This window comes from Agelaius tricolor, unplaced genomic scaffold (assembly GCF_023055355.1).
Source record: "Agelaius tricolor isolate 1412-34295 unplaced genomic scaffold, bAgeTri1.0.p SCAF_36, whole genome shotgun sequence".
Classification (NCBI taxonomy): Eukaryota; Metazoa; Chordata; class Aves; order Passeriformes; family Icteridae; genus Agelaius; species Agelaius tricolor.
In genome coordinates, this window is record NW_027269296.1 from 4578055 (window position 1) to 4594748 (window position 16694).

The 16694-nt window shown below is 43.2% G+C and overlaps 1 protein-coding gene across 1 annotated transcript; it reads right to left on the bottom strand.

Annotated features, from left to right (window-relative positions):
• Positions 1–1032: 1032 nt before the first annotated feature.
• Positions 1033–15544, bottom strand: STX12 (syntaxin 12). The gene is made up of 9 exons (XM_071453416.1): positions 15362–15544; positions 11878–11947; positions 10018–10117; positions 7715–7852; positions 6817–6860; positions 4947–5052; positions 4455–4527; positions 4200–4282; positions 1033–2471 (listed from the first exon to the last, which is right to left on the bottom strand). Exons 1-9 carry the CDS (start codon positions 15474–15476, stop codon positions 2382–2384), a joined length of 819 nt encoding a protein of 272 aa, XP_071309517.1. The 5' UTR covers positions 15477–15544; the 3' UTR covers positions 1033–2381.
• Positions 15545–16694: the final 1150 nt, after the last annotated feature.

Here is a 16694-nt window from a genome sequence, read left to right on the forward strand (position 1 = left end):
ACCGACCCTGGAACGCGGGGACAGCCCCGGTACCGACCCTGGGACGTGGGGACAGACCGGGTACTGACCCTAGAAGGCGGGGACAGCCCCGGTACCGACCCTGGGACGTGGGGACAGACCGGGTACTGACCCTAGAAGGCGGGGACAGCCCCGGTACCGACCCTGGGACGCGAGGACAGAGCCGGTACTGCCTCTGGAACGCAGGGACAGCCCCGGTACCGACCCTGGGACGCAGGAACAGCCCCGGAACCAACCCTGGGGCGCGGGGACAGCGCCGATACCGAGTACCGCGGGGACAGCGCCTCTGTCCGAGCAGAGCCCCTTGGTTTCAAGTCAGATTTTTATCGTACAGGCTCCAAGTTCTAGCAAAAGGCAAACAGTTAGAGCTGAGCCAATGCTGCTCTGAGGTATGAGAGTCATTGTTCTGGGATCAGCTATTGTACAGGACTCTGCACAGAACTGTTGTGTATGTCCTTCTGAAATGAATTTTGTGTTTTCAGGGAGTTCCATTCTGAAAAATCAGGGAGCACAGAACTAAACACTACTGTGCTGATGTAAAGTCCTCTACTCCACTTAGAGGGTGTGGGAATTTGCAGGCAGCCCTGACATGGGAAGAGATGAGAATCTTGACTCCATGTTTCAGAAGGCTGATTTATTATTTTATGATATATATTATATTAAATGATATATTAAAACTAGACTAAAAGAATAGAAGAAAGGATTTCATCAGAAGGTTAGCAAGGAAAGGAAGGAATGATAATAAAATCTTGTGACTGACCAGACAGTCCGAGCCAGCTGGACTGTGACTGGCAATTAATTAGAAACAACCACATGAGACCAATCACAGATGCACCTGTTGCATTCCACAGCAACAGATAATTATTATTATTTACATTTTGTTTCTGAGGCCTCTCAGCTTCTCAGGAGAAAATCCTAGCAAAAGGATTTGTCATAAAATATCATGGCTACAAGAGGGGGAACTGCAAACACACCTTTGCCAATGGCTAAACTGCAAAGTAATGAACTCTGACAGAGGCTTTTAAAAGTGTTTATTGATGATTATTCGATGGAATGGCGGCAATAGTGCAAACCACTGTGCAATTGGGAGAACGCTCCCTTCCCAGCTTTCACGTTTACTTTATTATAGACGAGACATGGAAGAAGGGTTAAATACAAAATGGGTCAGTATGCTGCATTTACCACCCCCACTGGGCTTTGGACAGATTACTGTTCCCTCAGTTCATGTCAGTTCAGAGCTACACTGAAGTGGGGAGTGCCTGCTTGTGCTGCCCAACTGTATGAGCTGGAACCAGCAATCCTTTACATTTGCACACACATCCCCAGTCTGAAAATCCCAGCACTTCACTCAGCCAGTTTCTGCACTTTCTATTTCATAAAGAATTGAAAATACCAAATGTTCACAAGCCACACATAATATTTACTAGAACACCACAAGTGAGCTTCGAGAGCACTTCTTCAGAATCAAGATTTCTAACACTCTTCACTAATCTTACTAGCTTGTAAACTTAGGTGCCCATTTCCTCATTTTTAAGTGTTTTTCCCCCTGGAAGCTTCTGAAAAGTTGGGAGTGAGCGGCTAAACCTTTTATATTTAGTGCTTGAGTCAGCATTGGAAGAGATTTATTTGTCCACTAGCAAGCCACCAGCTAGTTTGTCTAAGGAGATTGCACTGTTAGATTCTAAGTCAAAGAACATTCTGTCCTCAAGTGATGCATTTTGTGAAAAAACAACCCCAACCACACCCAAAAAAATTAAACTACACTGTTATGAGTCTCAAGGCTAAACTGACCAGCATGTAGAGGTTCAAATCATCACCCACACATACCCTCCTTGCCTCTCAAATCTGTGACAACATCCTTTTCTCCACGAGAATCTAGAACCACAGCCACTTGGAGACAATAAAACCATGGGGCAGATACTGGAGACTTTAGAAACTGCTGGATTTACATAATGTGACTTGGTGGTGGGCTGTCTTTGAATGCCATTCTCATTCCAGTCCAACAAAACTACCTACACATACAAAAAGTTGAAGTTGTGCGACTTGTCAAAAACAAGACATCTCCAATTATTGATCACACTTCAGCATACAGCTGGGACAGGGAAGAACACGTTACAGAAAGCAAAACCACGAGATTTTAGTTACATAAAACAATATAATTTGTATATAAACTGATAAATACTGTCTCCATGGTTCACTAATTCCATATACTAGTTATCTGCACATTAGTTGCTAATATCTATTATTAGAAGTAGTTCCAGCTTGTGCTCTCTCAGGGTGGTCAATTCATCTCCGAGACTAGGCAGCCTGTTTGCTCTGACAGAAAGAATCTCAGCTGTGAGACTGGGTCCCATGGGAAGATTTCATGTTGTCTTCCAGATAAGGAGTCCTATGATTATACAGACCACAGCAAGGCCAAGAATCAGGATACAGATCTTCTTACGGGATTTCTTCTAATAAGAGAAGAGAAAAGAAGCCACTGACACCAGGAACACTTGAGGAAAAAGCAGGGCTACCATTCATGTTACTGACTTGGGTGAACAAGAGCACTTGGTACCTCCACAGTTATTTGAGAGAAGCAACCAGTAGAGTCTGAACACTTTTACATGTTCCTTAAACTCCATGATTCTATAGGGGAATGTTTTTAATTTTTGGAGTGCAGTGGTCTAAGAGATGCAGCTAAGTCAAAATGTGACAGGTTTTGCTTCTCTTAAAGGAAATCCAAGCCTCAGAGAAGGCCAAACCTTTCTAGCTATTTAGATTTCTCAGGTAATCCTAATCAAACTCCTAAGAGTTCTCACATACAATCTCCCCTTGGCCACTTGGGCTTGGTGTTGCATTTCTACAATTTAAATGATTTCATGTACAGTTACTGAACTTGGATTTCACAGCTTTTCTCACTTTATTCATCACAGGAAACTACAGTCCATCCATATCCACCAAATATTTTTAACTTGGCATCTAAGGATTTGAGGGTAGTTATATATAACCACTTCTTTCTTCATTCAGAAAAAAAAAAAGCCACATGCAAAACATGTCCAACAGCTCCCAAACTTAGATTTATAAATACCTCAGAACTTTGGCAAGGAAGCCATGGAGAGAGAATTCTACTACATGCTGCCAGATGGTAAAACCAACATTCCCATGCTTGCACTCAACAGCACTGGGGTTTTACTGCCCTCCAGTACCTCCCACTTAACAGCTTGGAAGAGTCCAGTATTTGTGTAAGTCCCAGCAGTAATGGGACTGACTAAAGCAGAACCCTTACCCCTCCACAGAAGCTGGACCTAAAGGGACAAGGATGGTGAAAGGAAGCTGCAGGAAACACTGGAAGCTGCAGAAAACACTGGCACCTGCAGAAAACACTGGCACCTGCAGAAAACACTGGCACCTGCAGAAAACACTGGCACCTGCAGAAAACACTGGCACCTGCAGAAAACACTGGCACCTGCAGAAAACACTGGAACCTACAGGAAACACTGGAACCTACAGGAAACACTGGAACCTACAGAAAACACTGGAACCTGCAGGAAACACTGGAACCTGCAGGAAACACTGGAACCTGCAGGAAACACTGGAACCTGCAGGAAACACTGGAACCTGCAGGAAACACTGGAACCTGCAGGAAACACTGGAACCTGCAGGAAACACTGGAACCTGCAGGAAACACTGGAACCTACAGAAAACACTGGCTACCATGCAGCAGTGAGAGCCACTGCAAGATTTGATGGGACAGGAGCACAGGCTATGGGATAGAAACTCAGCAGCTGGACAGGAGTGTTGCAAATCCTGGTCACCAGAAGTTACCCAAGTCTGGACAGATTTTTGCATGTCAGGGTTCTGGCTGATATGTTTACAAGTTGGATACAATATCAGAATTTGTTCTTGTTTTTCTACTAAGTCCTAACAACAACAAAGACAGGTAAACACTTAGGCTTGCAGAGTGTGAAGTGCCAGACTCTATTCCTACTCTTACTCTAAATTAGAAGGTGAATTTCAATACCATGTTTTTGACTCAAGTGCTTTATATACTCCTTGCAGGCAATTTTGAGTGAGTGCCAGCTTGCAGGAGCTGGTTTTAATAACTAGTCTGGTGTGCTGTAGTCCTCAGTGTCTTGCTCTGCCTGTTTCATTAGTTCTCAACCATACACAGACAATCAAGCAAGCACACAGAATTTTACCTGATAATAGGCAGCTCTCTGTAACTGCTCACTGGCTCTTTCCACATGGACTTCTGCACTTTCCACATTTGCCTCTATGCTATCTATGGAAAAAAAACAGGAGAATTCATTGCAAAATATTTCAGAGCTTCAGTGTTTAAAAATTATAGCCAGAAATACAATACTTTTAATGCAAAATACTGAAAAAATGAATCCATGTAACTGGCAAAACAGGTAACTGAATCAAGAAAAAACTTATTATCCAAATGCACTTACCAATCATATCTCCTTGGTCATGAATCATCATGGCTAAATCCTTAAATATCTGATTGACATCCAAAATGTCTGCCTGAAGACAACAGTTGAACAAGTTACAATGAACACTGGGTACAATATTTCCTAATCCTCACTCTTAGCACCTCTTCTGACCATGACTCAAAGGGTCAGAACAGGCACCAGCATTCACTGACTTGATGTCACCATCTGTGCAATTTGGGATTAACACAGGAGCCTACAATGCTCCAGCTACTGAATATTTGTTTAATCACACCAGCAATTAGCAGAGTATGAACACTGTAACAGGAGTTGCTCCTGCCATATCTGAAGGAGTCAACACTGAGGAAAAACAGACCTCCTTCAGATTATCTTGGCATCAATCCTCTCTAGGAGGAACTCTATTCCTCCACCATCAGCTCTCCTCAGCCCATCCCATTAATTATCCTTTAATTATCTCCCAGTGCTGTTAACTGTGCAGGATTGACTGGTCACCTCTAATTGCCTGATTGCAGTTTCTCTTTCTTTAATGAGTTCAAGGTCCTGTTCAGTTATTGCCACATCTTCTTCCTGAGACTGCATCTGATTCCAATCTTCACCACTGGAAAGAGAGGGAAGGTCAGTGTCTCTCTGAGCATAGGCACTTCCACGCTGCATTTTATGGCAAAATGAGTTAAAGTTGAAGAGTTTCCTCCAGAAACAACCCCCAGGTTCTTGGCCCTGTCACTGTGTGCAAGGACAGGACCAATTTGTGACAACAGTCACAAACTGGAACAACTGAAAAAAGGGACAGATCAGGCAGTGTGAAGGCACTGGAAAGCAGTTACATGCATAGCACACTTTGTTCTAGAATATAACAGTTATCTACAGCATTTTACAAGAAATTGCCTATTTCGATTCTGCTTTTTAAAAAAAATACTTGTACCTTCCCTGCTTCTTACCATCTCTCCAAAAGAGAGAAATCAGGGTGACAGTTCTGATAGAGAACAGCCTGCAAGCACAGTAACAGAACAGAAGAACACCTGGAAAGCATCTGGATTCAAAGACTCTTGCCTATCTGACATTTGGAGATAAGACTAAAGTGTTTTAGTATTTTAATTCATTAGTCTAGTAGGGACTTTGAATTAAATTACACACCAAAAGAGATATTAAAACTCAAGTAACTCTGCATCCCAGTCTACCTCTCTCCTGATGAGCTGGTTCTTCACAACTGCTGCAGAAGTTACATCAATTAGAGTGGAGCCAGCATCTATAATACAAAGCCACCTCTATGTTCAGCTTAGAATGTTCTTCCAGGGCAACATCTCCATCTTTTCAATAGAGAAGTGTGCCAGAAAACATTGTATCAGTCCAGTGTTTGGTACAACACTAAACAGTAAGTTTTAAAGTCTTGAAAGTGCCTAAAGAGATGAAAATAAACTCCATGAATAGGTCAGGCACAGCTGACCATTCTGAGATGACCATAGGGTTTGCAGATCTCAAAAGGAGAAAGTTTCTGACACATGGCACACAAGAACAGCTTTCCTGTGGAATAGCTGCTGTGTGCCATCATCTCTTATCTCTGGGTCCCACTCAGCACCTGCATAACTGAACACCTGGGCTTCCAGCCCTGGCTCAGAGGGAAAGCCCAGGGCCAAGGAAGGGACACACACCAAGCAGATGAAGGGCACTCTGCAGAGGGAGGGTGAGACAGGTAGGCAAGGTCTCCTGATTCAGAAAGTAAAGGATTTCTACAGACAGGGCCAACAGGTTTCAGCCCAGTTGAGAGATTCATCACAGACACTTCTGGAGGGGCTCAGGCTCTCTTTACCACACTGCAGAACTGATGTAGCATTTACAAAGCCATCTACCACACAGGTCACTGCAGAAGCAGTACAAGTGTCTGACAGGTGACAGCAGTGCTGTCTTGTGCACATTCCAGGATTACTTTGCCAGTGCACAATGTCCAGGACTTCTGAATTTCAGGCAGCCTCATCTGCTATTCTGCTGTAGCTCCAACTGGGCTGCTAGAGAACATCCAAACCCATGATATAAATATGCAGCTCTCTGTGGAAAGAGAGTGAGTGAAATCCCGTCTGGTAATCTTGTGTTTGCAGGCCAGAACACCAGGAGCTCCAGCTGCCACATCCCAAGGGCACTGCTATTCCCCTCAGGGTAGTAATCACACAATCTGTACTTAAGGAGGATAAAATACTGTCATATGCAGATTTTACATAGTAAATTACATGTGCTGTAATAGTTGCTTTTCAACTCTTTTTGCTTTGCCTTCAGCCAGCAGAGCCTGGCCCAAGTTACAGGAATATATCACACCATAAAAACTTTAATTAGATGCAGTGAAAAGCTCAAGAGTACAAGAAGTTATTACCTATCAAAGGAAACAAGCTGCTCTTCTCTGAACCGGTCATCAGCCTGGAAGAGATAAATGAGTCACCACTCTCACACTGCCAGGACCATGCACAAAATCACCAGCAATACCTTGAAGACCAAGGCACATCCTGTCCAGAGAGTTCTTGGAGAATGCCACTGTCACTGCAGCCCTCAGATTTAACTCAGGTTATGTAAGATTAGTTTTAGCTTCATCTTTAGATTTAATTTTTAGATTCAGATTGTCTCTGAAAATCAGAGGCAAGTGAATGACCAAAAGCAGTCAGTCCATAACCTCCTTTCCCAACATGAAGCAAAAATTTAAGAGCATAATTCAATGGATAAATGTGTTCCCTTGCAGAAATTAAGAATGCATATCTAGCAGAAAGCCCTGAGGCAAGAAGAGAAAAATACTTTCATTGGCCATTTTATTATGAATTCTTAGGAGCCACAGGGGTTTGTCAAAACATAACAGTGAACATACATTGGAGATATTAGCAGGACAGAAATTATAAGAATATAAAGCAACACAGTGTGAGATTTGAGATATAATTTAAGGTGTGGTAAGTTTCATACTGAAGTCTTAAATTTCATAGCATAGGGCTGGCATGAAGTGAAGAGCAGCCTGCAATACTTTGCTCTTCTCTTTGCCTTGACTCCTCATCTCATCTTCTGTAACATTTGCAACTGCCAGGATTCCTTCCTTCCTTTACACTGACACTGGAGCACACTGAAACAAGAAATTACTTCCAACATCTGGAATGGAAAACTACTGCAGCAAGGCCTCAGCTTCACTCAGTCAGGTGTCAGTAAACAGGTATGAGGTTGGAAGGCAATACAAGATCTCTCAGAAGACTCACAGTCCAGTATATCACTCCAAAATTCCCATAAATACTTACAGAAATACGGGAGCCAGCTCTTGCCCTTGCTACAGTCTCTTTTTCCTTCTCTGACACTCGCCTCTGTACTGCCTGGAAATTGTTTAAGGCTGTGGAGAAGTCATTCATCAATCGTTCCTTCTGAAGCCTCTGTTGGCGCTGAGGAATCAAACACAAACGAGAGTTCAGACATTCCCCTTCATTACAAAGTGACTGCCAGACTCTCAAAAAAACATCATAACAACAACAGTGAACTGGCACTCAGTGATCTGTTGGTGCCAGTGGTCAGAACAAAAGGCCCACCATGTTTTAACTCCTTACACCCACCATGTTTTAATTCCTTACACCCACCATGTTTTAAGTCCTTACACCCACCACGTTTTAATTCCTTACACCCACCACGTTTTAAGTCCTTACACCCACCACGTTTTAAGTCCTTACACCCACCACGTTTTAAGTCCTTACACCCACCATGTTTTAAGTCCTTACACCAATGCCTTGCAGGTGTAACTGCAGGACAGCTTTGTGCAACAAGGCTCTCCAATTTCAATCTAGTTCTGAAGTCTGAGGTACATCATTACTTTTATTCTAATTACATTCCAGTAATTCAGCACATTTAACTACATACATTTCAGTTATCATAAAGTGACTCTCAGACTCTTTAAAAACCACCATAACAACAATAACAATGAACTGGTATTCAGTGATCTTTTGGTGCCAGTGGTCAGAAGAAAAAGCCCAGCATGCTTTAATTCCTTAAACCAATGCTCCATGCCTTGCCAACTGCAGGACAGCTTTGTGCAACAAGGCTCTCCAATTTCAATCTAGTTCTGAGGTACACCATTACTTTTATTCTAATTACATTCCAGTAATTCAGCACATTTAACTACATACCTTTCAGTTACCTGCAATGCCTTTTTCCTCCATTCCTTCACTTAGCAAACCTCACAGTACTTAACAAAATACACACAAATTCACACTTCAATCACAAAAACAGGAAGCCCCACACTTCCAGAACTAATGACAACACTGTCTCAGTCTCCTAAGCTGTCTCTCCCAATCATGCCACACTACAAGCCTGTTGTTTTTAGATCAGATAACATTCTTAGTCCTGATAACCATTTCAGTTTATCTTTTCTTCAAATACATTAGTTGCAATAATCCTTTTCATCCTCATTTTACAATGTCAATTTATTTAGCTTCCACAGGACATCTCCTTTGAGTGCTGTGACATTCCAGCAAATGAGAAATAAGAAATTATGGAAAAGCTTGTCCCAAGGACAACATTAGGTCAGTTTTGAGTTTTCTGATTGAGAGATTTGCAACAGCTGCCTCAAATTGTGGGATTTCCAGAACTGCAATCCTGCAATGAGCTTGTTCCAATTCAACAATCATTTCAAGGAAAAGAAAACATTTTCAATTCTATTTTTTTCTATAACAAGCCATTACAGCAGCCTCATAATACACTGAGGCTTCCATCTGAACCCTCTGGAAGCAACAACCCTTCTTCCAGAGCAGATCCTCAGCATGCTGATTCCAGCTTCTGCAGATTTTGACTGAATTTTCCCTGGGCTGCATTCAGTGAGATGCACATGATAGGATTTTGTTCATCACAGAAGATTAACTGAAAAATATTTGCTGAACAAACCAGCAAAGCACGACCATGCTTCCAACTGGAATATAAACCTTCAATACAGAATTAGACCAAGGAAACATCTGCTGACCCACATCCCCAGATCATGCTACAACAGCTCCCCAAGAGCAGGCAGAGGTGAAGTGACACTAGCAGCAGAGGACTGTCCCTTCCCTCTCCCACAGGGAGCAGGAACTACTATTTGCTAAGAGAAAATCATAATCTTGGCCTCATCATATTTTGCTTTACTGAAGTATAAGCACAGTGAGTCAGCTTCTCCCCCTCCACCACTAATAAATCCCATGCAAGGGGAAAGCTTCCTGGCATGCTGACATTTCATGCTGATAGGCATTTTGCTCTGAATTCTTATCCTAAAACACTACCTTGCAACACCAGGCACTTTGTAAACAAGATTATTTTTCAGAAATTTACTCAAAAACCAGAATTGCATACTCCCCAAACATTTAGGGCTTCTTATTCTCATGTGGGGAAATTTTGTACCTATTTGCTAAACATGGTTTTCCCAGTGTCATATAAGCAGCCAGCTTAATGAGTTTCTCTACTTCACCATCATCCTTTATTGCAAAAGGCTTTTCAGCTGTGCCAGTTCAGGCTTTGTGACACTGTGGTCTACCCCAGTTTCATGAAATGAGTGATCTAGAAATAAGAGCAGAAAGTTCTGCCTGCCTACCTGTTCAGAGGCAGACAGGGGAAGTGGCAGAGAGCCCAGCTCCTTCAGATATTCATTGGTCTCTTTGGCCAGGCGGTTTGCAGAGTGCTGCAGCTGTTGTCTGAAACAGAAATTCAAAAGCAGTTACACAAGATCTGCCTAAAAAGCAGCCATTGAGCATTTAATGTCCAGAATGATGACTAAATAGGGGTTCTGAGGTCACACAGCTTTACAGTAGGTTTTTTTCAACCTAAAGGGTCAGAGATGTATTTTTTTTTCTTAATGTCAACTTGGCTCTGGACTACAATTTTAGAAAAAAATTAAAATAATTTCTTTGCTCCCTGCTAACTAGTGTAATTCAGTAGCTTAGAAAATGTCTTTTTCTCCAATGGCATAAGAGAGAAGCAACTTTATTCAGTGAACATAATCCCACTTTTAAGGTGAATTCCTTATGGTACCAATTAGTAACTAACTGTTCACTTGACAACCACTAATTCCATTGGTTAAATGTACATTTGATAAAAGTACAGGGACTCTGATATTAAATTCTTCATTTTTGTGAAAAACAGTGATTAGAAGGAAGAACAATCCAGCTTCAGGAATTGCAAGGCTTTTCCCTTAAGCCTTTATGTTTTCCTACAACATTGCAATATGAACCTATTGTTGTGAAGAATCTAATACTATTATATAAATCCTATACTGTAAACTAGGAAGAAAAAAATTACTAAACCCAGAAGCAATTTCTTTTGCATTCAACAGGTACAAGATGCTTAAGTGAAAGTCACTTTCTTGGCCCAATGGACACACAAATCAGGGCATTCAGGCTCCATTACTGCATAGGCTGTACATGTAAACCCAAAACACCATCCATGCATTTTGGCAGGTTGGTTTGGCAGCTGACAATTTGTGGGGTGCAGCCACTCTCACCCCAAAGAGGAGAGATTATGCAGTGACGTTCAGTGGGAAGGCATTTGTTTGGTCACCAGTGATTAATTCTTTAATCTGCTGATTAAACAGAGATTGAGTCAACTGAGCAGCTCAAGGAAACAAATCCTTTCTCTCCCAATTGGACTCTGATCTCATCCTTCAAATGTGCTGTGTGGATCTTTCACCACAAGTCATGAACTTATCCAAAAATCGCTGTTATAAAAACCAGGATAAATGTGCATTCAGAGATTCAAGGTACTGCCACATGGAAGAATGTACTTTTAAGTTTTCTTTGATGATCTCAGAAATTATTCTTTCCATAAAGAGCTATTTGTGTTCCATGAGTTTGTAAGAGATGCACAGACACAGAGCAGCCCTGTACAGTCTCTCCAGGGGTCAGTTTGAATTACAACTGTTTAAATGTCTTCTACTTGTCCCACACTGGCATTTTATTCTTCTGAAATGCCATGTAACATTTTGTCTGCCCTATACTGACTAAACCCATCTCTACTACCAGCTACTTTGTCTCCAGTTATGGGGCTCCCTGACTGGTTTTCCTTACTGGTGTAATGGGAGCACCAAATACCTGGTATGGCATTAATTTCTTCTGAATCATGTGTGAAACAAGTATGACTCTTCCTCAGAGGACAGCTAATGCTAATGCATGGCTGAGGTACTACTACTTTTAAAAGAAAATACTAAAAAATTATATAGAAGAACAATATAGGAAGAACTGTTCCTACCCAGTAGTTTTGAATGGTTTCTCCAGAGCCCTGCAGAAAAACCTTAATTTGTCCAATAAACTACTTAATGCAGCTAGGAATTCTGGGTTTGCAGGACTGTATTAAATTTATCTAATAAAGCATCTCTCCAAAGCAAGTAACCCACTATCCCTATGAACACAGACAGAAATGAAGGAACATCTATATCAATGTTTGCTCATTTAATACTCACAAATTTTCCTGAAGCTTGCTGGAATCCTGCTTGGTTCCCAGCTGGCTCATTAAATTCTTTATTTGAGCAGCTGAAGAGAAAGAGATCACAAGATGAGTTAGTAAGATAAGTTCAAACATTTTATTCCTTCTTGAATGTATTCTTTTAGCTTTCCCCAAAAGAAAGCTAAAAGCTACATTTGTTTCAGTATCTGACTTAACCTAGTAAGGCAACACTTATATTCTTTGCTTTAAATAAATACAAGTATCTTATGGGTGGATGGCAAGAGGATGGGGCCAGACTCCTCTAACTGGGGACCAGAGACAGGACACAGGACAAGAGCCACAACTGAAACACAGGAAGTTCCATCTAAATATGAGGAAAAATTCATTTGCTGAGAGGGTGACAGAGCCCTGGAACAGGCTGCCCACAGGAGCTGTGGATTCTCCTTCCCTGGAGATACTCAAACCCTGCCTGGATGCCCTCCTGCACAACCTGCTCAGAGGAAGCTGCTTTAGCAGGGGCTGGGCCAGATCAGCTCCTGAGCTCCCTTCCCAACCCAACAGTTCTGAGGTTCTGTGAAATGCAAAGTGTATTTTAAACATCCCCACCTAGACATGATGCAGCCTAACAAACTAACTTTCAGACAAGAAAGTGAAATGAGGCCCAGATACCCTCAAAAGAAGTCAGTGGAGCAAAGAGCTTGTGCACTCCTTTCCTCAACCTTTTCAGACCAACTAACAGAGCTGTTTCCACCAGCCTTGCTATTTCAGTATTTCAGGCTATCACTGCTGCAGAAAAACAACTGCTGTGTTGCCAGTTTTACATTATTTTTAAGTTACTTCACTTATTAGTGCTCTGTTAAAAAAAATAAAAAGAAAATGCCAAGTGTTGCTATCAGTTTCAAAACTCCCTGCCCCAGACCTGAATTTTTCTACTCATGACTGTCCAAAGTTTTCACAATGCTGGCACAAACAATCTTTCAAGAACAGATAGCAATGTGCACCTCACAGTTTGCCTTTGTCAATTTGAAATCATGTTGTAGCACAGAGAGGTATTTTAGACCTCCTTCTCCCTTATCTCTGGTGTTTTCCCACTATTTTCTTTGTGTAGGCACTCATGATCATGAAACCACACAATGATTCACATCAAACCCTTACCCTACCTGAAAAGCAAGTACATTTTCTCTCCCCAATCCTTTAGATATTTTTTCTGACAGATCAAGAAGCTGATCCACTATATTCTGCAGCAGCACAGATTTTATCATTACTGAAGTGCTGGGCTCAGCAGTACAAAGATTGATTGTCCCAAATCAATCATGAAATCCAAGCTATCTCATCATGCAGTGAGAGGCAAGACCAAGGAGGATCACCTAAATACAGTTCCACAGGCAACTGAATTGAACTGAATTATCTCATGATTTTAACAAGACTTTCTTCCAGTTCAGAGACACCCTCCTGTGTAACTTCTGCTTTCAGCCTGGAGTCTCTGCCCTTGATTAAATGTGAGCATCAGATCCCTACAATGGCCACTCCTTTTAAAGGGATGCCCAATGGCTTACAACAGGACTGCAATACAAGTTAATCAGTAATTAGCCAGTAATTAGCTTTTACATCCACCAAGTGTATTCTCACTTAGAATTTCAGACTTCTATAAGGTTATACAGTGAGGAGTTGGTTGGCAACTCCTCATATACCGAGCTTGGCTTCCAGCAAGCAAATCTGCACATATTTCACAGCTCTGTCAGACACAGGAAGGTCAGAAAAATTCATAGTCAAGCTGGTGACAAACGGCACAAGGACTGCACTCTGTGTGTGGCTGCTGAGCACTTGGCAAACAGCATTTGTGCCATAATGTCCAGACATTCTGTGACTTATTTCTCTCTGCATGGGGAGATTCTTGCACAGCTCCATTTCCAGGCCAGGCAATGTCTGTCCTGCCCTGAGCCAGGTTCAGCAGTTTGCTTTGCTTAGTTTATTTCAGCCAACAGCAACACACACAGTCTACACAAAATGAGCATGAAGTGTCTAGGAAATGAAAGGAAGAGGCTGGAGCTCTTTATTCTTTGGATATTGGGTATGCACCAACACACAGAGCCCCTCAGTAAACAGCTTTCCACCTCCAAGCCCTTTGATTTCAGGCTGTAGAGCCTTCCACATACTCACTATCTGACAGTTTCTATCTAAGAAGTTTCTATCTGACAGTTTCTATCAAGAAACCTATCTAAGGTTTCTTGAAACACTTCAATCTCTCCTGTAGCTGCAAGTCTGCTACATTACCTGAGCAAGCAACAGTTTTGCCAGCTCAGCCCACTGGTTTTCTGCACATTTTGTGTGAAATGCTCACTCCACAGAGACTCCCCAAAGAAGTGAATAATACTCAGCTGTGCACACTGTTTGCCTGCTCTTTTCCTTACAGGAGAAAAAATGAGGACAGCCTTAAGGCTTCAATGTATTCTTCTTCTCTTGGCTTGAAAGGAAAGCTTTTATATAGTGTGTAATAAAGTTAACTAGTGTAACATTAAGTCAGATGTTCTGTGTGTTCCCACCCACCTCAATAAAACTGTAGGGCTATTTGTTTAACTTGAGATAGCAGTGCATGGAGATAGGATGGCTGCAGGTCATGAGACAGCAGAAGCCTGTCCTATGAGAGAGAGGAGCTGAGCTGCTTACAACAGGAGGCTCAAAGAAATGCCGTGGAAGGAAGAGAGAAGGAGTGTAAAGGAAAAAATAAAAAGGGAGAAAAGGGGAAAAACCTCAACGAGCCATGTTATTTGGCAAACTTTGAAACAATTCAGCAATGTGTACGCCAAGGAGAAATGAACATGACTGACAAAGCATTTTCAGTAACATAAATAGCTTTGCATCATCAGAGAAGTCACGAGATTTCTGAGGAACCAACATGTTCAATTGATCTAGCATGGGCACCTGAACAATTAATGTCATTTATAGCAAAGCCTGTATCCTTAGGAAGGACTACATCAAAGGCTCTCCTGGATGTGCCTACTTTAAGGAGCAGCAATTCAGCGATCAGTACTGAGATTTCTGTGATTATCATACAATACCGGTAACTTTCTCTAATGACAACAAAGCGCAACACCGTATCCTTAGGGACATCCTGCCGGGAGCAGGACACTGCCAGCACAGCGAGCGAGATCCCTGGGACAGCAGCTGCTCCCAGAGCCGGTGACACCCGGGCTCCTGCTGCCCCCGGAGCCCCTCACGGAGAGCACCCGATGCCAGCACCGGACTGCCCGAGGTGCCGGTGCCCTGGGGGAAGGGGGGGCTCGGTGACAGCGACAGACACCCACCGAGAGCGCCCGCAGTGCTCACCCCGCCCTGCAGCCGGGCTGGGCACCACCGCGCCCGGTGCCTGCCGTGTGTGCCCAGCCCGGCACCGCTCCGGGGAGGCTGTGCCCAGCCCGGCTCCCATCGCGCCCTCACGCTACCGGCCCCGGGGCGCTGCCGGGCCGGGCCGCCCCGTCCCTCCCCGGCCGCGCACTCACTGTACTGCGCGATGCGCTGCACGTTGCCGCTGCATGTTTGGATGATGCCGCCGAAGTCCCGGGGCGGCGGCGGCGGCGCCCCGGGGCTGCGCGGGTCCAGCGGCCCGTACGACATGGCCGGGCCGGAGCGAGCGCGGGCCCCGCTGACAGCGCCCGCCCGCCCCGCGCCTGCGCGGCCGCCGCGCCTGCGCGCTGGGGGCGGGCTGGGAGCGCGGGCGGCGTGAGGGGAGAGGGAGCGGCGTGAGGGGCGGTGGGGGGTGCGGGCGCACCTGGAGCTTGTGAAAAGTGCATTTTATATGGCTCTACGCAGATACTTACCATATGTATTTTGATGTATTGATTAGTAGTGCTGTATTAACATTTTAATAATATGATAAATGTAGTCTTGTAGTTAAAAGGTGACTTTTGTAGTTGAAATAAGAACTGTGTTAGTGGGATTTTTTTTAAAGAAAGGAATGAGGCACTCGCACCACATAGCAGCCACAGGACACCTGAATCTTTCAGAGAAAAAGAATTTATTGCCCTCTTATCAGAAGAAACGAACTTCTTCCCGCCTCGAAGGATTAGAAGGAAGAAGTTGATGATGACCAGACAGAATCCTGTGTTTGAATGGAATTTATGCATCATGTATGAAGTGTATGAATATGCAATGTGCTATTGTTTTTAAGGGTTAGTCCTTTGTTAACGGGTGTCCTTTTTCGGGCTCGTGCTGCCCAGAAAAAGGTACTCAGACATCAGTAGCTCTTTGTCTCTATTGTCTCTTATTGTCCTAATTCAAATTGTCCAAATTATTATTACTCTAACTGTATTACTATTTTTATAACCATTTTATTACTATTAAACTTTTAAAATTTTAGAAACAAGTGCTTGGCGTTTTTCACAGAGCTCATCCAGCCCCACCGTCCAATGCAACCCCTCAACCACTAAAACATCACTCAGTGCCACATCCATCTTAAACACCTCCAGGAGCGGCGACTCCACCATCTCCCCGAGCAGCCCAGTGCCTGACAGAAGGGTTTTTCTAATATCTCATGTGAATCTCTGCTGTCTCTGCTCAAGGCCATTTCCTCCTGTCCTCTCACTGCAGGCACAAGAGAAGACACCAGTACCCACCTCATTACAATCTGGTTTTGGGGATTTGTAGAGAGCGATGTGATCCCCCCTGAGCCTCCTGCCCTGTAAGATCTTAAGAAGTCAGTGTATGTATGCATGGAGTATAAATATATCTTTAATAAATGCTTGGCACAAAAAAAAATCTGATTTCAGAAGCATCCACACCAGGTCAAAATGATGGTAAATATGGAGCAGGGCCGTGGATGAAATTTGTGTAATA

Excerpts from the sequence above, each read along its gene's own strand:
- STX12 (XM_071453416.1), bottom strand. The coding sequence starts at position 15,476 with ATGTCGTACGGGCCGCTGGACCCGCGCAGCCCCGGGGCGCCGCCGCCG. Across the intron at positions 11,948-15,361 it reads GCAGCGCATCGCGCAGTACA|CTGCTCAAATAAAGAATTTA; the intron begins GTGAGTGCGCGG and ends CTTTCTCTTCAG. Across the intron at positions 7,853-10,017 it reads CCCTGTCTGCCTCTGAACAG|CGCCAACAGAGGCTTCAGAA; the intron begins GTAGGCAGGCAG and ends TTGATTCCTCAG.